General features: G+C 41.4%; 2 protein-coding genes across 2 annotated transcripts; both read right to left on the bottom strand.

Moving 5' to 3' along the window:
* Positions 1-463: 463 nt before the first annotated feature.
* On the bottom strand, positions 464-11,131 carry elapor1 (endosome-lysosome associated apoptosis and autophagy regulator 1). Its single transcript, XM_061301730.1, has 22 exons — positions 10,951-11,131; positions 8,520-8,640; positions 8,250-8,430; positions 7,592-7,739; positions 7,410-7,490; positions 7,206-7,314; positions 6,929-7,078; positions 6,658-6,746; positions 6,276-6,456; positions 6,070-6,198; positions 5,836-5,926; positions 5,666-5,771; positions 5,445-5,582; positions 4,929-5,216; positions 4,329-4,505; positions 4,102-4,252; positions 3,523-3,616; positions 3,224-3,325; positions 1,862-1,988; positions 1,551-1,729; positions 1,111-1,276; positions 464-1,016 (listed from the first exon to the last, which is right to left on the bottom strand). The coding sequence occupies exons 1-22, from the start codon at positions 11,020-11,022 to the stop codon at positions 930-932; spliced, it is 2,967 nt and encodes a 988-aa protein (XP_061157714.1). The 5' UTR covers positions 11,023-11,131; the 3' UTR covers positions 464-929.
* An 80-nt stretch (positions 11,132-11,211) lies between these two features.
* On the bottom strand, positions 11,212-21,123 carry smc5 (structural maintenance of chromosomes 5). Its single transcript, XM_061301718.1, has 24 exons — positions 20,871-21,123; positions 19,909-20,050; positions 19,717-19,769; positions 18,862-19,024; positions 18,635-18,769; positions 18,365-18,505; positions 18,054-18,215; positions 17,593-17,664; positions 17,072-17,327; positions 16,854-17,008; positions 16,657-16,770; positions 16,454-16,548; positions 16,035-16,167; positions 15,791-15,964; positions 15,399-15,568; positions 15,128-15,251; positions 14,549-14,671; positions 14,339-14,464; positions 14,166-14,261; positions 13,808-13,912; positions 13,317-13,436; positions 12,848-13,027; positions 12,542-12,637; positions 11,212-12,466 (listed from the first exon to the last, which is right to left on the bottom strand). Exons 1-24 carry the CDS (start codon positions 21,020-21,022, stop codon positions 12,317-12,319), a joined length of 3,237 nt encoding a protein of 1,078 aa, XP_061157702.1. The 5' UTR covers positions 21,023-21,123; the 3' UTR covers positions 11,212-12,316.
* Positions 21,124-21,424: the final 301 nt, after the last annotated feature.

Raw genomic sequence — 21,424 nt, 5'->3', positions numbered from 1 at the left:
AAACGCGAGCTGCGTTCACTTATCCTGCTGAATGTGAAAGCTATGTGCGTATATCTTATCCCATTGATCTTATTTGAATAAATAGTGTGTAAAAGTTAACTCCTTTGTATGTAAGAAAATAAAATGTCTTCACATTTACAAGGAAGACAAATCAACAAAGTCATACCCCAAAAAGCTGATATAAACTTTATAAAATATAAACTTTCTCTCTAATATTTGATAACTTAGTAAAGGCCAGGAAGTTTTTAAAAATTACTTTTGAAGATATGCAAGATATTTGGCATTTAAAATATTTTCAGAGTCACTTTTACAATACACGTAGCTACAGTTTGTTTCACAACTATCATTTACTCAAGGGCATGTATTTTCTATTTTGTGCCTAAGTCGTATGAAATTTGAAGGGGGCAGAGAATGTCCTCCAATTGTAGAATGGCTAATACACAGTACACAATAACAGATATCACAATCTTTAGATACATTTATTGTGAAAAATAGAAGGCACAACATGGTTTCAAATGGAAAATATCAACGCAGCAACATTTGCTTTCTAGGCTATAGCCAAATCACTAGACATATTCAAATAATAACATTACAAACGTAGGTCACCTAATAGAAAACAGGTAAGCAAATTTCAAATGACAAAAAGACAAAGAACACAACCCCCAATACAAGTGTAATGGAAATTGGATTATCATAGTATTTTATTCAAGAATCAATTGCATTTCTAATTTCTTTCATGATGTTTTCATATTAGTGTTCTTTAATTTTACACAGACAAGTAACTGTCCTGTGCTCCAGCCTCAAGACAAACATGGCTATATTCCTGGTGCCCACATTTTATGGCCACACGTTTTTTGGAAGGATTATAGCCTCCCTTCATGGACATAAATAAAAGCATTCAGCAAATCTGCTTCAGTCAAACCTTTGCATCAAGCATCATCAGAATCACAATCCTCTTTTTGCAGGTGACAAGATGACGACTTCAGAGGGACTGAATCAAATCCGTCGGACGTCCTCTGAATAAAACAAAATAGAAGATTTATAAAAAAAGAAAAAAAAAGGTGCTTCGCATCTGTGTCTCAAGCGTCTGCATGTGGAGGAATTACCGACCTCACGCGAGTATGCTTTCATTTTGCAGAAGAAGGACTTGTGTGTGAGATGGATGAGGTCGTCCTCAGCGTCCTCTCCTTCCATGATTGCGCAGCTGTCGGCTGTGGGCAGCTCGCATTCTTTGCCCCCGGAGCTCATTATCAGTTTGGAGTACTTGTACTCCAATCTGCAGGGGAACAGCAGCCGCACCTTTACACTGATTGACGAACTTTGAATGGCATTTCGGCAGGAAACTAAAATACTCATTTGCCTTCTTTTGACCTGGAAACTTTTAAATTCAACTTTTTCATGTATTACTACTTTTTACACAACTTGCTGTTCCCTAACAAAGAGCTGAATGGCGACAGAAAAGCAGAAAAGTGCACGTCCTTGGAGATTTTTAAAAATCGGGCAGCTTCATTTCACCAGAGTCCCCACAAAGTCAAAACAAGTCATCTCACTTGCGCGTCTTCTTCCAGAAGTAACAGATGAGGGTGACGAGTAGAGCAGCAGCGGCGGTTCCCGTGGAAACGCCAAACTTCAGCCAGAAATCCAGACTCACACAAGCGCTGACTGTCTGGGCTGGAAGTGCCTCTCCTCCATGACACTGCAACGGCTGCTGCCAGACGTAAGTCGTCCTCTAAGACGACAACACAAAAAAAAAAAAGAGCCCCGGCGCTAAGTCTCACACTCTGGGTAAAAATTATGCAGTTGCATAAAAATTTGGAATTTTGATGAGACTCTGTCAACACGCCCTTGTGTCCATGCCTACCTGTATTCCTTGTTCACAAGCACTGACAATCTCCCTGTAATTATGTTTGGTGCATCGTGGACACGCATGCTGACTCTGCCAAAGGAAGTGGAAAGTGCAGCCATCACACGTCCCCTCTGAGCAGTTACTGTGAAGAAGAAACCATATCAGATTTAGAGTGTTCAATCAAACTAGGGTAGAGTAATATGGCCTTAAAGTGAATGTCTACCATTTTTTCTCCATCTGATTTCCAATTTTATTATTGTTTAACAATTTATTATTATTATTACAATATTTGCTTTATTTATTTCTTCAGGAATTTGTCTTTGTTTAAATGTTTTTATTTCCCAAGCATTGAGCCAAGGTACAATAAAATAAGATGAGATAATCATTTAATAAATAACCAGAAAGTGAATTTATCTTCTACAGCAGCACACAGCTGATTGTTAGAAAAAATGCATAATATAAAAAATATACATACAATATTTTTTGGAACGATAAAGAGCCATGTGACTTGTTTTTGGCTTTAGTTGCAGTGCGGATAAAAACAGAGCAGCAAATAAAGACGGTTATATCAACTTTCAAGGATACAATAAGAAAGCAGGAAACATAGCAACTATTGGCAGGTGATAGGGAAAAAACCCTGCTGCAAGGAACTGACGCCGGCCCGAAAAATATTTATAATTACGCAACAAACTATGATGCCAAAACATGAATTTTTAAACTCATTTTAGAACATTACCCATAAAATATTTTTTTTATGGATTATTTTATGTTTGAAAAACTCCAAAACCCAACCTAAAAAATGTAATCAAAGCAACTCGTTTGTTGAAGACATTTCATCTTTTTATCGTGATTCATGTGATTTCTAAAATTTAGGTGTGGAGTCCTTCTATTTATACCTCAGTATGTGTGTTCCCTGGGTGGGGTTAGTCTTGTTGTTCAGTGTAGTTATCAAACCAATCAGTCAGTCGTTCATGCGTGAAATAAAACAAAATAGCCACACATGAATATACAGTATAAACCTGGAGAAGCGTTTTGAGCTAAAAATGACATTTGGGATTTTAAAAAAATAATAATAATTGAAATAAATAAATAAATAAATAAATAAATAAAGCGTCAACCTTTGCTTCTCTGGCCAGATGTAAAACAGTACAGACCATTTAGGTAGGGCTTTGGCAGCATCTAGTGGCATTTTACCAAATTACAGAACGCACACAAAAATCAAGAATTTGCAGGGAAGTGCTCATCAGCAGAGACATGCTTTAAATTACAAACGCCCGAAACAAATTATTTAATTAATTCAGACTGAATAATAAAACTAAATTAAATCAAATGTATTAATCGCTTACCCCTACACGAAATCAAAACAGCAAGCAATACCTGGGTGGTGTAATCAGGTCTTTTGCGCTCATGCTCGGGTCGCATCTCAGCCTGATAGTGGCCGTGCGGCCTCTTTTACAAGCCTGCGTTGTCTCAGCGGACCTGAAAAGCCAAGACAAAGTTTCTTGGAATTGTGTTTTTAAATACACCCTGAACAAAAATGTTATGATATCACTCTCACATGCTCATTGTACTCACTGGGAATTCAATATGGCAAAGAACCTTGTAGAAAAACTCCAAAAGAGTTGCTACCCGTCGTAAATTTCCCATCTTAAATAAGCAGTGTTGATATGACTTACCTGAAATAAAATATAAGATCCGGTAGGTTTGACGTAGAGGGGAAGAGCCCCGGTGGAGAGGAGATGTTAGCCAGGACCGTGTCAGTAGTTACACCTTCAACAAAGCGCAAGCATTAGAGCAAGAACAAGGCCAACTGTCACGACTTATTCGAAACACGAGGTCACCAAATAAAATTGTGGTCAATGAGATCTTGACAGTTTCAACATTGGCTTGGTCAGAGCGGAGCTAAGTTTAGCCCGAGTTTGCCTTTTGCCAGGCAACAAATCCATGTCTGATGTGCAGGTATTGCTTTTGCGTCATCTTGTGATGAAGAACAGAATGGATTAACTTTATCATTCTAACTACTGTATTAACATGAGCAATTTTTAGATTTGATTTTATAAATGGGATGTCATATTACTGGTTTTTTTTTCTGCTTTTCATGGCAGGGCTCCAGCCCTGTTCGCTGAATGAAAACAAATGCAAAAGGTTATAAAATGGCTAATAGGAAAGGAGTGATTGGTTGGGGGTTTTCAGGTTGCATTTTTGGAAAATGAGCAGCATGTCCGCTTTGGACGGTCCGCATGATGACGGCATACCAACGAGAGTGTCGCCGACAACAAAGGGCTGTGACGCCACCATGTTCTGACTCCTGATGTCCGAGGGAACCACGAGAGACTGGCACACGTGACCCTGGACCACTCGGCCGTGCTCCGTCACGTTGTCCACGCAGGTCGCCGACGCTCGGCCCTGCAAAACCACGTCGGCGGGTGAAGCGGAATAGATACGTAGGGGCCAGAAGGGCACCGAGGCAGCGATGAGTCACCTCTTCGCCGCACAGAGCCACGCTGAAATGATGGAAGTAGCGCAGGCCTTTACTGGTGAAACGCGGGCCACTTTGGAAGGAGGTGACATTGGACAGAGGAGAGAAGTCATAGTGCAGCAACGCGCCACCTGTTGTCTGCACTGTGGCCGTGCAATCACTGAGGCACGCCGTGTAGGCCTGGGGAAGAACAGAAGATACAACTTGACAGTAAGAGAGGAGATTCACATTGGAATATTCAAAAACAAATATGACAATTAAATGTGCTTACAAGATCACAATCAGTCTATTTTGAACAAACATGAGAATATAATTCGTTGAAATGACAAACAGATGTGTATATAGTGTGAACAGAAAAGACACTTTACAAATAACAAGGCAGCGGTTCACATAATACAAAAATGTATCAAATTCAACACCAGTTACGCAGCTAACATGGCACTTTCTGTTATGGCTCTTATTTAAAATGTATTCACACCACTTCCAATGCACCATTTATGCTTACAAGTATCACTTCTGATGTCTGATGCATTTCATTTGGGTCATGGGTGGCAGTCGCCAAGTAATGTTTGCAAGAGCACACAGATAAGGAAAAACTTGAACCTGGTTGTTCTTTGTATTTGAGCCGCACGCAACACAAGCCGCTTCTCCGGTAGGCCACTCAGTCGCGACTATGGAGTTTGGCGGGCAGCGCTGGCACGTTCCCTTGGCTCCCTTGGCGACCTTCTCGCTGACCAAGCGATGGCCCGGCGGGCAGGGCACGCAGGCTGAGTCGTCGTTGTCGGGGCTAGACGTGAGGGCGCACTGGTGACATTTTGAGGCCACGCCCCCCAGAACATTGGTGATGTGAATGGAGAAAATCTTTGCTACGTCAGTGCTGTACCGCTTCTCCTGACAAGGGGGCACAGTTAGATTCAGTTCAAATACTTTACATACAAACCAGAGCAAAAATGGACCAAGCTACTTTCCGCTCTGTTGCTTAGCAACCTTACTCTGCAGTGCAAAACGCAAGTGCAGTGTGCAATTGTGATACATAACCATCATTTCCTATACCCATCTTGCTTTTTCACTGCATATATGACTTCCTGAAGAGGTCAAGAGGATTTATAAAATCCTCACCATTGTGGAGTTGTCTGTACGTTGGAAAGCCCAGGTGAAGCTGACAGTGGCATTGCTTTGAATCAGGTACGAGTATGACTGCTTCCCGTTGCTGCCCTTCCACTGCTCCACTTCATTGTTGCTCCACGGATTGAGACCCTGTCGAGAAAGCCAACGGCACCGTGTAAAGTGTCCATTGTTTTAGTTTGACATCGGACAACTATCTATTTGTGACATCGTACCGCCAGAAAAATCAAGGTGCAATCTGCCGAACATGAGGTTTCAAAGACAAAGCTGATGCGAGACAGCTCACTCCGCTTGCCGTCTTTTGCCTGAGACTTTGGCAGCCTGTGAAGACGATAAGTCAGTTGCATGAATTACCACCATTGATAGATATCGAGCAGATGTTCACCTGTATCCCGGGACGGTGAGCGTGAGCATGAGGTAGTCTGTGTCTCGATCACCGGGAGTGGTGTACACGTACTCTCCGGCCACCTCCCACGCTGTCATCATGGCAAATGACAGACAAAAATGGCAGATATCACTGAGCCTTTATCGAATGATCATCAATGTAGTAATTATTGCGACAGGCCTAGTGACAGTATGGATTTTTGTTTTTCATAGATGTTTTGATGCGTTCACTCACCAGTGCGGTGCACGGAGTCATCCAAATCTGTCCGTAGGACATTACTTTTCATGTTGATTGGCATTGTGTTCCACCATTTGTACTCAAAACCAACCACAGCTTCTGTGCCAGCAGGGCACTCTGTACAAGCTGTTAACCAAACGTCAAGATCACTTCAGGCCAAACATACACACACAAATAAACACAAGACAACAAGGGATGTCCACCTGTTCCATTTGAGTAGAGGTTTTCAGCACAAGCTTGGCAGGTGGCTGAGGTGTTGCTCATGAAAAAACCCGGGTTACACGGCGGACACATTTGCTTCTCTCCCGACGCGGGAAGCTTCACGGACCCCTTGGCGCTTTCGCTGCAGATTCTAGGCTCGATCCATTTGTACATCAGCTGCGTCTGAGGCACACCATGTACAAGTATTTCAACCTAAAAATCCAAACTAAACTCATGCCCATCTTTGCATTTTCTTTAGCTTGCCCTCGTTTGGGTCACATTAATTGAGTTGAGCTGGATGGTTGTAAGACAATTTAAATCCAGAACACCTGAACTTTTTCTGTAAGTGGGGTCCTGCGATAAGTGTTGAAATGATGAGCGTACCTTTCCGTGTGCGTCACAGGGTGTATGCGTATGGAAGTAGTCTGCATTTGTGCATGCCGGTCTCATTTTGCAGCTTCCTGATGAAACCTCTGCAAAAATGCAAATAATAGCTCACATCAACATTAGCCACACAGCTAATGCAATTTAAGTTTACTTTTCTAAACACAACATGAAACATGTTATTTTAAATTGATATGCAATTTTTTTCCTGATAAGACGCCCCTCGACCCAAACTGTTGCTATGAAAAGCAAGCAGACATCTCGGATGTACCTGCGTATTTATCAGGGTCACACTGCTGGCAAACGGTAGCCCCCTTGTTGGAGTAGGTATCAGGGGGGCAGGGGTCACAACGGGCGGCTCCCGGCTTGGCGCTGTGGGTGCCCGGCTTGCAGTGGAAACACTCGGACGTGTAGGCCACACCTGCGGAGAAGGATACATTATAGTATTATGTAGAACAATTACAATAAATACCCTTCCAAAGATAACTGAGGATGATCAAATGAATTATCAAATTAAAAATGTTGTCGGCAGAATTGACCATCTGTACCCGAGATGTGTATATTCCGCAGCAACACGGCTTTGTCAGAAAGGTCTGTGTGAAAGGTGTAGGCAGTGGTTCTCCAGAACAAAACATTACTGCCTTTGTTCAGCTCGACCTGTAGCAATCAGAATTATGTACAAGTACATCCTCCATAAATGCACAACTTCTTGATACACTTTGTGTATGTATTACACGGGGAAGGGTTCAAACCTCATGATGACTCCAGTCACTGTCAGAGATCCCCATCCAGCGCCTGGTAGATTCAGTGGACTGACACTGGTCGTTTTGGACCTGAAAGGGAGAGAAAGGAAAGACTGACATAAAACTGTGAAATTTTGGAAAGACACAATGGCCATCTTGAACAAATGAATGAGCTCACGGAGACCACTTACAAAGAACTCAAAGTAGATGCTGCTGTCGGAATAGGAATAGTCAAAGGAAACGCGTCCCGGTTTCTTCAGGTTCACTGAATACGACAGCGTGGCCGTGCACTCGTCTGTGTTTGAGGCCACATAATCGCCCATTGGTGTCCAAGTAGAACTGTAGAAAGGAGGGGATTTTTAAAAAAAAAAAAAAAGCATGAAGTAGAAAATGGCACCAAATTGAAATAATGACGTGGTTTAATACTGAGCGAGCATTGTGTGAATTTTGGCGTGTGTGAATAGTGTTGTAAATGTCCCGAATGAGTTAAACTGTTTGATGTTTAAATGGGCTGAGGAAGAAATACATTTAAATCAATTATCTCTTCATTTTTTAATTCTATAGTGAAAATGTGTCAGTTTGGGGGACGTGCTAAAAACCTGTATGAAATTTAAGGAATGTGGAAATATTTCCCAAGATGTCTTGAAGAAGCAGCAAAGTGATACGATGGAACGGCAAAGATGTGCAACACATCTTTGAATGTGTCATTCACTTGAAAGTTTATATCTATTTGAAACAAGGCGATTTGTTCCAAAATATCAGAAGTATTTTCATGCACGCCGATCTGATTATCAATCAACATAAAGCACCCCTGTTGTTTGGAATAAATCCCCCATGCGCTGTACTTACTTGGAGCAGTCTGTTTCCACGTCCCAGCCGTTGGTGTTGATCCCGAGCGTGACGAAGCCTGCGGGCAGGCGGTCCCACTCGTCGAAGGCCACGCCAGAGCCCAGAGAATGCGTTCCGGCTGCACACTTCTGGCACATCTGAGTCCGCATGTCCAGAAACTCCCCCTCATTGCAGGAGAAAGCTACCAAAAGAACCCAAAATCAATCTGCGACATAGATTTGTACATTGGACGTTTTGCTTCAAACACAACATCGGATGCCAGACACTCACTGCACTGAGTGCCTTTGACTGGATCTGGGAGGCCGGTGCAGGTTAGGGCCTTGTTGGGAATGGCCACCCTCCAGCGAGAGCCCAGCACGTCGCATTCGGTGTATTCAAAGTGGTAATCTGACTGCAGAAAGGACAAACAAGTGGGACAGTCACATTACACATTTGCAAACGCAGAAAGAAATGTGTCAAGACAAACGATCTGTATGAATTGGCTGCGTTTCAAGCAAGCGTGGAAAAACAAACGTCAAATTATCCATTTCCGACACATATTAGAACAAGTACATATTGCATGTTAAGCATGCCACCATCTATTAAATGTTACTCACTATAAGTCAATTTAATGTCTGTTCCGATACTTTTTGCTCACTTGAAAGAAAAAAAACCTGAGAATCTTATCTAACTTATCCAATTTCTCGACCAGCTATGTTTCAAAAACATGACTAGCGACTTTAATTCCCACTGGCGAGACGACACCAGTGGGAATCATTTTTGCAGTACAAGTCAAATGATAAGAAACAGGTTTTATCTCAGAGAATGAGGACAGCCTCCTTTCCAAATAAAGACGAGGCTAATATTTGCCAAGGAGCTCGTTCCAAATGTTATTTTAATGTCCCATGTTGGGGGGAGTGATGCAAGCTCTTTTCCTTTGGTGCTCTAACCTTTTTTTCAAGATTGGTGCCAGCCAGCTTTGTTTCTCTTTGTCTCTGGGGTCTTAACGCTACTTGGTAGGTGACGGAAAAACTGTGTAGCACCTCCATGAATGTCATTTAGGAGCAAAGTAGACTGTTATCTTGCTGCCGGTATACTGAAGTGAAGCTCATGAGGCGGGGTAAGCCTTGCAGGATTAATAGTTAACAGAAACACAGCATCAACAGGAGTGGGCAGGACTCTGGCTTTTCCATTAGCCCCTTTGACTGCTAGAGGAGCAGATGGGTCTCGCGCCTCAGCTCTGATGTTAAAATGCATCTAATTAGACATGTGCCGGAGGCTGTAAAAGGTCACTTGGGCAAAACAGGAACTCACAGAAAAGCCATATCAGGGATAAACAACTAAAACAATTGTTGGAAAATGAGCTGCTTTTCATTTGCATTCTAAAAAAGGTATGAAATTCAAGGCACGAGGCCTAAATAGATAAATTTTTATGGCCCGCAAAAATAAATCATGTACATCAACCCTCATGATTCGGGCTAAAATCTGTACCAAATTTCAAATTGTCATGTAATTGTAATGACTTCACAAGCATTTTGGGGGTTAACAAATATATAGTAACTTGAACAATAGGTGAAAAAACGGTTACGCTAGATTTCTTTTATGTCAAAACTAGGTCACTTTGTTGTTCATATGTACATATACGTATGTATGTATATATATATATGATAAGGTGTTCAAACGTTCAGAATGTTTCAGTCATATCGGCCCTGTGAAAGAAATCATTATGTGGCCCGTGAGAAAAAGGAGTTTGACACCAGTGCCTAATGTTCAATAAACTAGTGTTATAATATTCAGTATAATAATAATAAAACAAAGGGAGGTAATGAAACCAAAAAGGTTTAGGCATCTGTTTTATTTGTTGATTGTGTTCTCAGTTGCGTTAAGTAAAAATACAGCAGGTTTTAAACCTTTGCATAAGTGTGCACACCCTATTATAATTTTGATGTGGGAGTGTGGAGAATTAAGCAATTACATGTAAATTGCAAACTCAAGTTGAATGGGAGTTAAGTCGTGCTATTTTATGTAGTCATGTATAACTTTTTTGGGACATGGTGTTTTACACTGGACACATAGATGAATTTAGTTCTTGTAATTTTAGCTCTGAATCTCTTATTAAACAATATGTTTCAAATAAAAAACTGAATGGATTTTAAAATAAAAATAATTTTAAAAAAAGGCTGCCACTCACAACGGCGCCACAAAAAAAACAAGAAGTGCGAAAGTTAGAAGTCCACACACACACATTCAAAGTCTGTAATGTCCAGTTATATTGACAAAATTCTAAACATATCGTGAATCATTTATTTTTACAACTACTCTACAGTATAGACTGGATAGCTATGTTACTGTACATTTGATGGCCATATGTAAAAACCATAACAAAAAAAACTAAGAGAAACGTTCGTATGAAACAAGTGCACAAGCATCATCATACATAGACGATGCACTTGGCAGGTTGTTGTCGAAGCATATGTTCATTTCCCACACACACGAACACACTCGTACTATCTTTTCACAGTAAACAAGTCTTAAGCAAGTGAATTCCAAAGAATAAGGGTTACTTTTGATAACCCTGCATTTACTAAAAACGATTATCTGAATTTCACTTTTGAGTTTACACATTGCTTGACAACCACTAGCTAAGACTTACGTGTACGGAGAACTCTTAACTACAAGGAAAAAGGTGGAAGTCGCCCCAACTTAAACTCCTCGAACTTACCTCTTTGCACATGGGCAAATCCGCAAAAGCGCGTGCAAAAAGCAGGCAGAGAAGAAGGGGTGGTAGATACATGGCAGCCTGCTGTCCAGATCCGAGTGATGGGAGTCACAGGTGGAGGAAGACAGCGACAACGGACACGCCTCACACACGCCATAGTCGTCAGGTGCGGCCGGCCCCCTTCTCGACAAGATGGATGAGTCAGCGTTCACTGCAGAGGTGGCGAAAATACGCACGCTCCGTGCTTAAGGTCGAAAAAAGTAATTATTTGAAAAAAAACTTTTAATATCAATTATATACAATCAAACATTTACAATAAAAAAAAAACATAATTAAAGAAAACTGATTTCCCTCTCAGGGAATCTGCACAGTGCTGGTATTGAGAAGAATCACAAAACAATGAAAATTACAATGAAAATTAACTTCCTGATTGTTCTGCCCGTTTTGCTTTGTTCGAGACAACTTTCGTCAGCATTCAGCAATGATAATTCATGCCTTTGTTACATCTCAACTGGATTAATGGGATGCACTTTTCATGTTGGAGTCTTCCAGTGCTCCTTCAGGTCAGATGCCGTTGTTAGCATTGATGTACCCCCCAAAATTTAAATCCTCACAACCAATCTGGGATGCTGCCTCATTTCCAAATTGGTGCGAGTCACACATCACGAAGGAAATAGAGTGGAACTTCTCAAATGTGGCACAATTAGCCATTAAACCAAAATAAATGTCAACTAGTTTCTGCAGTTGTGTGCTACCACAAAAGACTGCAGCTCAATAAAATAAAATTTAAAAAAAACTTTCCGCTTAAGGCCACATTACATATAAATGGAATAATGCAAGGGCCACTTTAAAATTGGACTTCTATATACACATATAAAACACAAAACACTAAGAAATTATATAATGTCATTGTAATGAAGTTATTTGAAAAAAATAGGTAAGAACTTTAGCTGTTGAGGTGCTATTCTTGTTGTAATTTCTTTGCTTCTTTACATTATACAGCATAAAACAAGCGCTCTATAATGATCCTTTTTGAAACCCACAACTCTTAAACAGTTCTTCCTATTTTAAAATTGTGTCAAATGTCAGTTTTAAAATGTTACATCCGCTAAAATGGACAGGAGGCCGTAGTTTGGACACTCCCGTTCGACAGGCTAACCAGAAAAAGCTAGCTTGTGATAGGAAATAAGTGCCATTTATTGTGAGCAGATTACTCCATCCAAAACGTAATACTGTAACATGAAGCCAGATACCCATCCAATGGCGCGATAACCTCCACCACCTGTTCTACGTTCACCTGTGGCGCATATGCTTACAGGGCTTCTTCCAGACCATCGTGAAATGTGGCCACAGAATCTGAAGGCAATACTCAAGGTCTCAATCTAGCCTGAGTTTGCTTTTTCCGGCGAACGCGTCGATAGAACGCCTCCTCGACCCACTTGTTGGCGGCAAGCATCCGAGGGCCGTTTTGGATACAAACGAAGGTCATGTTGTCGACGTAGCTGAGGTTCTTCAGCAACTGTGGGCCGAATTGACAAAAGTGACTTTCAGGACAAAGCGGTATCAAATGTGAACCCGCGCTTCAAACGCTCACTTTGGGTGTGATGAAGAAGTACTGCGACGTTTGCTCTTTGCAGGCGGTGCTGACCAGAATGTCATAAACTCTCCTCTCATTGATAGGATCCATACCCTAACCAGGAGACCAAAAGACATAAGATAGCGACTCTTAGAAGTGGGGGCAAGTCACATATCGTCCTTGTCGATATAACTGTGATAAAAAAGAAACTGCCAAGCTGTCGGGTTAGCAATTTGGAAAGAGAATCATTGTGGGGTTAGATTTTTCTTGTTGTTGATTCAAACGAAAATTGGCATGACGATTCTAAACGTTGCGGGGTGTTACCTGGTTGATCTCATCTACCACTCTGAAGGGGCAGCGGTTGAGCTCCTGCAGGGCCATGAGGTACAACATGGTGGAAACGCTGCGCTCTCCTCCACTCTGATGGAATTGTGTCAGTTCATGCAGTTGACTGCTCTCGTGGAACTTGACCCGAATGTTGATGCCATACTTGTCGTATTCCTCCTGCACACATCCAAATAATGTGTTAAAATCTAACCATCACAGCCAATCAGGAAGCTCACTGAGGCTGGCGCCGGTGCCGCACAAAAATACAGCACGGCATCAGCTGCTTATGTTGATTCTTTGGATAATGTGTGCATCATGAGACATTCCCCATGATGACCACCCCTACCATCGCCATGTTCATAGGAGCGCTTGCGCTCTTTAAAAATCAACATGGGTAAAGAAACCAAAAAAAAAAGACAAACATGCTTAAAAGGGGGAGGTCAAAGGCAAGAACAAAGTGTGCTACCTCGTTTTCAAAGTGCAAATCCACTTCTCCTGCACACTTTATGGCATGGAAGAAATCACTGAACTTGTCGTTGATTTGTTCCAGCAGCTGTTTCAGGGGGTTAAGCCAGTTTTCTTTGGCCTGTGCAAACACACACAGACAGACGTGCAGACACATACACGTAGAAATGTATATTGAGTCTTTTAGACTTTTGCACTTTCCTTTTTTATATGTTGGCTGGTTCTGCGACTTCTACTTTAGTGTGACTGTCCATTTTTACAATGATGTATAATTTGTAATTAATAATTTATTGATCTATCATCAATATAAATATTATTAATAATAAAATGGAATATTTATAATTATTGTTTTATGTTTAAGCTCTTTTTTTTTTTACTTTAGAGGTTAAAATATGTAAATAAGTCCCCAAATGCACTGAAGGTCACTGTGCATTTTAGCATCATGTTGATATTTGACCCAAAAGGCATGTGTGGTTGTAATGTGTGATGTACCTGTGACATCTTTTGTCTGAAAGCAGTGAAGGCCGCATTCTTCTCAGCCAGCTCTTGTTCCAGCTCTCTGATTTCCTGCTCTCGCTTCTTGCACTCCTCCACAACCTCAAACACAACCACAATCAAGGTCATACACAAGAAATGCTTTTGTTTAAGCAGCTTCTGAGTTTTCAGTCAAGTATCGATGTCAAACTTTGCTACGCCACAAATAGAAAATTGACGCACCTCTAAAAATATTTGGACGTAATAATACTTTAAACCATGAAAATACCACAAAGGATCCCAAAACATTTCAAACTAATTTCAAACCCATTTTACAGCATGGCCGATTCACTATTTATCGGCTATGACTCCTTACCTTATTACTGAGTCCCGGAAAGCACTCGGCTCTGGACCGCTCTTCATTCAACATGACCTCCAACTCGTCCAGCGTGTCGGGCAGCTTAGTGAAAGCCTGCAATCGCAAAACAAGCACGTACCGTAGTCCCAATGGGATCACACTACAAGCGGAATATTTGGTAGGAGACCGACATGATGGAGGTGCTGCGGTAACGCCTCATCGGGCTTCATCCGGCAGATTGATTTGGCTTTTTTCAAGATCTCTTTGCATTGTTGTTTGAGCAGGACCGTTTTCTCATCCAGCCGGCTGCATTTGTCCTACACAAACACACACGTTCGATATTACATCAAGAACACAAAGGTAGAAGATGGAGAGCGGCTGTTGGCGGGTCAAATACTTACACTGATCTCTTTGAGTGCACTTGTGCTTTCTCTACAAATGTTAGTCAGCTTAGTCTTCTCTGCCAACAGCGCCACCATCTCCAAGGCCAGGTACACCTTCTCCATGGTCAACTTGGCTCGCAGCTAGAGGCGGGCAGACGCATAAGCAACAACTGAAGTCACAATGACATCCTCACAATTACAAGGAACATCCAGACAACTCAAAGGAATCTTCAAAACAGATCCATTTTCAGGCTTTTTCCATTTCTAATTTTTAGGTCCTGGCATCAGCCCAATGAAGTCCATTTGCCTTGATTCAACTTTTTGCAGATGATGTCCTTCTGTTGGCTTCATCAAGGTGACATTCAAGTCTTGCCAGAGCAGTTTGCGGCAGCAGCGTGTAAGCTGAAACTCGCCAATTGTCTACAGAACACATTGCCCTCCCTCTTCAGGTTGGGGATACATTTGTGCCTCGTGTGGATGAGTTTGGGTAAAACTCAGGGTTTTGTTCTCAAGTAAGGGAAGAATGGGCTGAGCGATCAAGCGGATGTCAGAAGTATCAGAGTTGCAGCAAGGGCATTCTGGTTCTTTCAGCTTTACCTTCATTTGTGCCAATAACGCAGTAACTATAGATGTCTTCTTGGAATTGACAGCACTTATTTTCTCTTTTGTCTCTGCCTCAATCTTCTTCAGGTCGATTCCGCTTTGCTCCAGCTCCCTCAGTCTAAAACACACGGAATTAGTCCATCAGACACTAAATGAATAACCTAAAAAAGGCATCTGTACCGTAAGCCACACCCGCTAAATGAAGTGATTGATGATGTCAAAAATTGTTTAAGCTCGTGGTCCAAACGTCCTAACCATACCATACCTGTCCTGTTTGTTGCTGATTTTCTGCTCCAGTTGTCTCTTTTTGCCCTTTAATTCCAAGAGCGTCTTCTTCTCTGTCAACAGTTCATTCTCACGGCGATCCAGGGCGCTCGCTTCTTTTTGAAGCTGGTGCAGCTGCTCATCAATGTCTCGAACCCTGGACTGGCAAATCTGCGTAAAGGGTGTTGACTTTACTATTTTCAAGCTAATTAAAAATAAAAATAATATAAGGAGCTCTAAAATTTGAGGTGGGTGCTCAGATTCTCTTTAGGAGTACTTTAGGACCTCTAAAAATGGGCCAGATAGACATCCAGCCCTGCCGAAAACATAGCTCATTTACAAATCCTCGGGTCTTCGTGAGTGCACTTAAACACCCAAGTAAGTGTCTCTCACCTTCATCTGCTGCTCCAGCTGCATCTTCTGCTCGGTGTCCACAGTGATACCGAGGTACTTGGGTGGATACACGGTTGTGTTTTTGGTAGCGGTAATGTTGGAGTAGAAGGACTTCTTTATCGTGTACTTCTGGTCATTTGTGTACATCACCTTGATGTAGGGCTCTTGTATCACCTGCAAAAAATTCAACCCTCATTCCTGGATCTTGTCCAACATGACTTTTATAGTTCTGCAAAGTTATTACCGTAGTTATCATGGCTTCAGTCTGCTCATTGCCGATGGGGATCTCGTGCACTTTATACTGATGACAGAGGTAACTCATTACCTCATCGGGGGCATCAAAGGTCTCACGCAGATAGGTGAAGAACCCAAATCGCCTGCAATGACAAACGAGGGGAATTACAAATATGCCTAACCCTAACCCCCCCCCCCCCCCAGAAAAAAACATCTGCTAAAAAAATACATCGACTGGACTGATCCAAAAGGCCTTTTGAGTTGAGCATTTTACATGAGGAGACTTCCTAAATATGTTTCTGCTGAGTGACTGTTTGGTCATTCACCTGGTGGTAAAACAATGGCCACTCTTCTCAAAGAATGACACAATCTTTGAAGCAAGTCCCGCCTTTCTAACCCATTCATAATGATTTTGTTTTTAACCCTCACCTCAAGGACTCAATATGCCGCGATGGAGTCATTCTTGAGCACGTCTCTCTTGGAGCAATAATAGCATTGACTCTCAAGTTCATGTTGTCACGCACCTGGAGTCAGACACGTTCACAGTAAAGACATTTTCTGGGCATTGAAGTTGATTTGTATCAAATTTGCCTATGACGTTGCCAAGCGAGAATAATCAGAAGCGTCCTCACCTCTTTCATGAAATTTGCCATGTCATCTTTCCTCTGGAAGACAAACGCCCTGAGGTCATTGAAGGCGATGTGGTTCTCCATGTACTTGGCAAAGCGGTGATCTTTCATGTTAATCTGAGGAAGCAAAATCGAAACGCAGACTCGACAAGGAGACAACTTTGTGACTCGTTGGCGACTATTGTACACGTTCGACTCACCACAAGCATCAAGGGCTCGTAGACGTTTCCGCTGAAGAGGTGTCGGTTCTGCCTGAGCCACTGCAAGGCTGTGTGTGTGTCCCTGTGGCGTCCACGCAGCTTCTCCTCTTTTACCATCATCATGTTATTCATGTCGCGGAGCTTTTTCTCCAACACTGTCAATCGCCACAGAATAAATTCATTTGGTGCTCCCACCATCACACGCCCTTGATACTTACTTCTCATCTCTGCAACAAGGTTGTTCTTCTCGCGACACAGGTTGGCTTTCTCCTCTTCCACTTTGCTCTTCTCCAGTTGGATGTGCCTCAACTCAGCATTGACTTCACTGATCCTCGGCGTCACGTCGGGCTGGTTTTCGATTTCAGCAAGCCCAACTTTTAAATCCTCGATCATCAGTTTTACATTTATGATACGTTTCCTCTGATCTTCTTCTTCTGTTTGTTTCATTTTAAATGCCTGTTTTATATCTTCAATCTGTGGAGAGCAGCAGTCATTTTTTTTTTTTTTTTTACAATTTAATACATTGCATAATTGTTTTTAAACTAATTCTAAGAAGTTTGGAATTGTTAGTGAAATTTTAGGATGAACCAGAAATGCATTATAACATTTACAGCTGAAATTAAATTGGGGGTGCATAGATTATTTTGCAACATTTTAGTTTTTTCTCCAAGATGAAATATACAGTTTCTTTGTCAAAACTACTTAGTGTTGACATGCAGGCCACCACCTTGTCACTCACCTCTTTGAAGAGTCGATCCAACTGATCTTGTTTTTGTTTGCATTTTAAAGAAGCTTCTTTAATGGCAGCACTCTGAAAGTGAACATGTTATTACAAAAATTTGTGATGATACTGCACATTTCAACTGGGGAATATAACAGATACAGTAAAATTCTTTTGGACATTATCAGGCTTAGATTTTAAACACAATATCGACTTTGTCATTGAAAAAATGTTAACAATATGGCATCTTACAGATACTTCTGGCAAGCATCTGGCTTTAAGGCTCGCCTTTCTACAATGTTACAGTGCCACCCCACCCTAAAAAAAAAATTTTTTTTAACTGATTTGCGCCTATCTCAAAAATGGTTGTTTGGGTCTGAAAATGTCAGAAATCTGCCCATCACTAAAACTTGCGAGAGTAAAAAAATGCACGACTGTAGATATTGCAAGATATTTGTGAAGAATCCACAATGGGTCACCTTGGTCTTCATTTGCGTGTCACTAGGCTTCAGCTGCTCTTCAATGGCCTGAATCTTGGTCATCATGGGCAGTTGGGACTTCTTGAGGACAGAGAGCTCCCTTTTCGCCTCATCTCGTTCCTTCTTCACACCCTCAAGCTCCTTCCGGGTGGTTTCGTACTCCTACAAGCAGATGGATTTATACTGAAACATAAGGTTCCATTAAATTACCCTCAATTCCCAGTTAATTCACATTTATCTGGTTTGAAATATAATTGACCATTCCCTATAAATTGACTAAAATTTTTCTAGCCTTTTGTTAGCCTACTCACCACCCAGGGTGTCTTCTTCTCAATCAACTCGATCACATCCAGATGCCTCTTCTTCTCATAATAGCGAGTCTCGTCAAGTTTGTTTCTCTCGTATCTCTGCTTGCTTTTCTCCAGATAGCTGGTTTTCTCCTTTATAACATTCTGAAAAAAAAGTATACAATGGAATCATTTCATTTATTTTGGATTCTTAGTTCTCATCTTTAATGGAGATGTTTTAAAGAGAGCATCAGTCACACTGAACAAAACAAGCCTCTTGGTGTATGCGTTTACCTCCATTTCTCTATCTTTGTTGCGAAAGTTTTTGAGCTCGCAGTGATACTGAAACAATTGCGGCGGACCCACAGACTTCTCGGTCGCCTCCAGCAATTCGATTTTGGACATTTTGGCAAATTGCCCCACTTTTTCCTGCCGCAGAGGAACCAAAGGCATTAAAGGCAAGTCCGAAAAGATTGACGGCTGTTTTGCCGGGTTAGGGATACTGACTGACAGAAAGATACCTGAGGCATGAACTGGCAAAGGTTGTTCACTTGAATTTGCAGAGCCTTGACTTCTTCCTCCACCGTTTTCTGGTTACAAGTTTTTCCATTCAGCCTCCACACCGACTGGTTGGTTGCCACGTGGATCTCTCGGTTAATTATTATATTCCCACTACTCTTGAAACTGAAAAGAATGTGAGTGTGATCGGGAGATCTTATTTTTGTAGCAATTTCTAAATGAAGTTGATAAAAGGCAAACAGCAATCAAAACCACTGCAGAATGTTGAAGAATGGCATATCATTTTAGCACTCTCATGGCCATGAACATAACAATTCTAACTTTAACAAGTAATATTAATCTTAACAGGCCTGCTTTTACACTTTTTTTTCTCACTTAAGTGGAGAGCATTTTTGAGCCAGTAATACAAGCAACAGAAAAGTCAATTAATCACCCTGGTGAAAAGGGATCACCAAATGATTCCTGAGCGCAGCACCGCTGCTGCTCACTGCTCCCCTCTCCCCCAGGGGATGGATCAAAATCACACGGGGATGGGTTAAATGCAGAGGACAAATTTCTCCACACCCAAAATGTGTGTGTGACGATCATTGGGACTTAACTTTAATCAGCACGCTCCAAGACAGCAGACAGCTGTTACGTGTAAAACACAACTATCTCTGAACATTCAAATAAATTACATGACGCTACACTTGCAAATCGTCAGAATGCTCCGATTTTTGTGCACGTATCAGCACATAGTCTATATATAGATGCCGCATATTTCATATACGCGACGTCATAACCAAAAAAGCGCGGCATATTCGTACTTAGGGACCTAATCATATGTCTGAAATTACATCTTGTCACAAGCAACTTACAGTTCAATTTCAACAAATCCTCGGTCACATCCTTGTTTCACGTAGCCCCCGATCTAGAAGACAAAGTCATTATTAATACTGTAATGATGTCAACAATGGTCTTTAAAAATGTAAAAAAATAAACACAAAAAGCATCTTTTAGTGTCCTTTCAATATGATGTAAACATTTTATCACAATTATTGGACTGTGACCTTGTCGTCTCTTTCCAGGATGGTGGTCTTTCCTGCCAGGCTCAGACAGATTGCGCATACAATGCTGGACTTGCCGGTTCCATTTGCTCCGATAACCATGTTCAGGTTTGGTCCAGGATGTACCACGGTATAGTCGTACGTCCTTTAAGAGCAAGAAAAATGCACAGCAGAGTAAGATGACATTTTAATCCGTACAGTAAACTGAAAAAGAACAATGAATAACCTTACCAGCAAGAATGTAATATTTGTTAAATAAATAAATAATAAAAATTTAGTGCTTTGTTGTTTTTAAAACCTAATGATTTACAATTACAAAACTGATTTTCTTTTTCCAAACTTTTAAACTTATAAGGGAAGAACAACCAGCCACAACCACATGCACACCACCACCGAGCTAAAATAAATGAAAATAAATCAATCAAATCAAAGATCTGTTTCCCAGACACTATTACTATTGCAAGAGAAGTAAAACGTGCACAGTTGCACACCCAATGTAAATATTGCACGTTGCTCTATTATGTTATGTTGATTTAACGTTTCAGCCTTTAGTCTACATGTAGACTTCGCTAAATAATTCCAAAACAATGCAAACTGTCTGTGCAAATTAGCATTCCTTCAAGTGACGTATGCATTAAGTGCTACATGAATATCATAGTGAGCTTTTTAGAATGATATATTCCCATAACTCTACTATGCTGCGTTTTTATTTATTGTTTTGCATACATCGTATTCAATATTCCACTGGAGTGTGTTTTTCATGTTTGTGCGTGTGTTGTGAGGAGAGTGGCTGTGGGGTGCAAAGCAAGGTCTCGCAACTGCTATTCAACCAGGTACCATTGTCGTCAAGAAACCGCTCTACATAGAGCAGTCGAAGCGGCGTGTTTGTTTCGCCATTGTGCCTTTTGTGTCATACAAGCCTCATGACTTGAAATTAACTGTACCGTTTATGACGAGCAACTTACAGGAAGTTTTCCATAGTGATGCGAAGTACCGCACCCTCCACAAAACGACAGCCAGCCTCGTTGGCTCCACTGGGCTGACTGCCGGAGGAGACGCTGTCTGATGAGCTCCGGGCGGCATGACGGAGTTTAATTCTTTTCAAGGGGGTTGCCATAATGCTACGAGAACCGCCGTCACCTCTCAACACTTCGCCATACCGGAAACCTCCGTCGACATGTTTTGTCTCAGCGCCCTTATTCTTCTTCGCTCACTGTTTATAAGTGGTTTACAAATAAGCCTTCGGTACATTACAGCCACCTACTGGTGTGGAGTGGACGTGTACTGTATTACCCAGATCGAAAGTTTGATTCTTTAAAAGGTGTACATTATTTCATATGCAATCGCCCTAACGTGTGCACAGTTTGAAGACTAAATACAGGAAAATAAAAGCGGTACTTTCATATTGATTTGTTTATAATTAGTGTACATAAACTATCCACAATAAAGTATCCAACTAAAAGCAAACTTTTCTCAATGATTAAAACAGGGTTGGTTGGGGGTTCAAACCAGAGTTTCA

This window comes from Syngnathus typhle, linkage group LG2, assembly GCF_033458585.1.
Source record: "Syngnathus typhle isolate RoL2023-S1 ecotype Sweden linkage group LG2, RoL_Styp_1.0, whole genome shotgun sequence".
NCBI lineage: Eukaryota > Metazoa > Chordata > Actinopteri > Syngnathiformes > Syngnathidae > Syngnathus > Syngnathus typhle.
This window is presented reverse-complemented; position numbering and strand designations above follow the sequence as displayed.

Bases quoted from the DNA above. Each gene is read 5' to 3' on its own strand.
- elapor1 (XM_061301730.1), bottom strand. From the start codon at position 11,022: ATGTATCTACCACCCCTTCTTCTCTGCCTGCTTTTTGCACGCGCTTTT. The intron at 7,491-7,591 runs GTAAGTGGTCTC...TCTCCCTTTCAG, and splicing joins GCATCTACTTTGAGTTCTTT to GTCCAAAACGACCAGTGTCA. The intron at 6,199-6,275 runs GTGGACATCCCT...TTTGGTTAACAG, and splicing joins CCTCTACTCAAATGGAACAG to CTTGTACAGAGTGCCCTGCT.
- smc5 (XM_061301718.1), bottom strand. From the start codon at position 21,022: ATGGCAACCCCCTTGAAAAGAATTAAACTCCGTCATGCCGCCCGGAGC. The intron at 16,168-16,453 runs GTGAGGGTTAAA...TTGTCATTGCAG, and splicing joins CGGCATATTGAGTCCTTGAG to GCGATTTGGGTTCTTCACCT. The intron at 14,262-14,338 runs GTCGGTCTCCTA...TTGCGATTGCAG, and splicing joins TACCGCAGCACCTCCATCAT to GCTTTCACTAAGCTGCCCGA.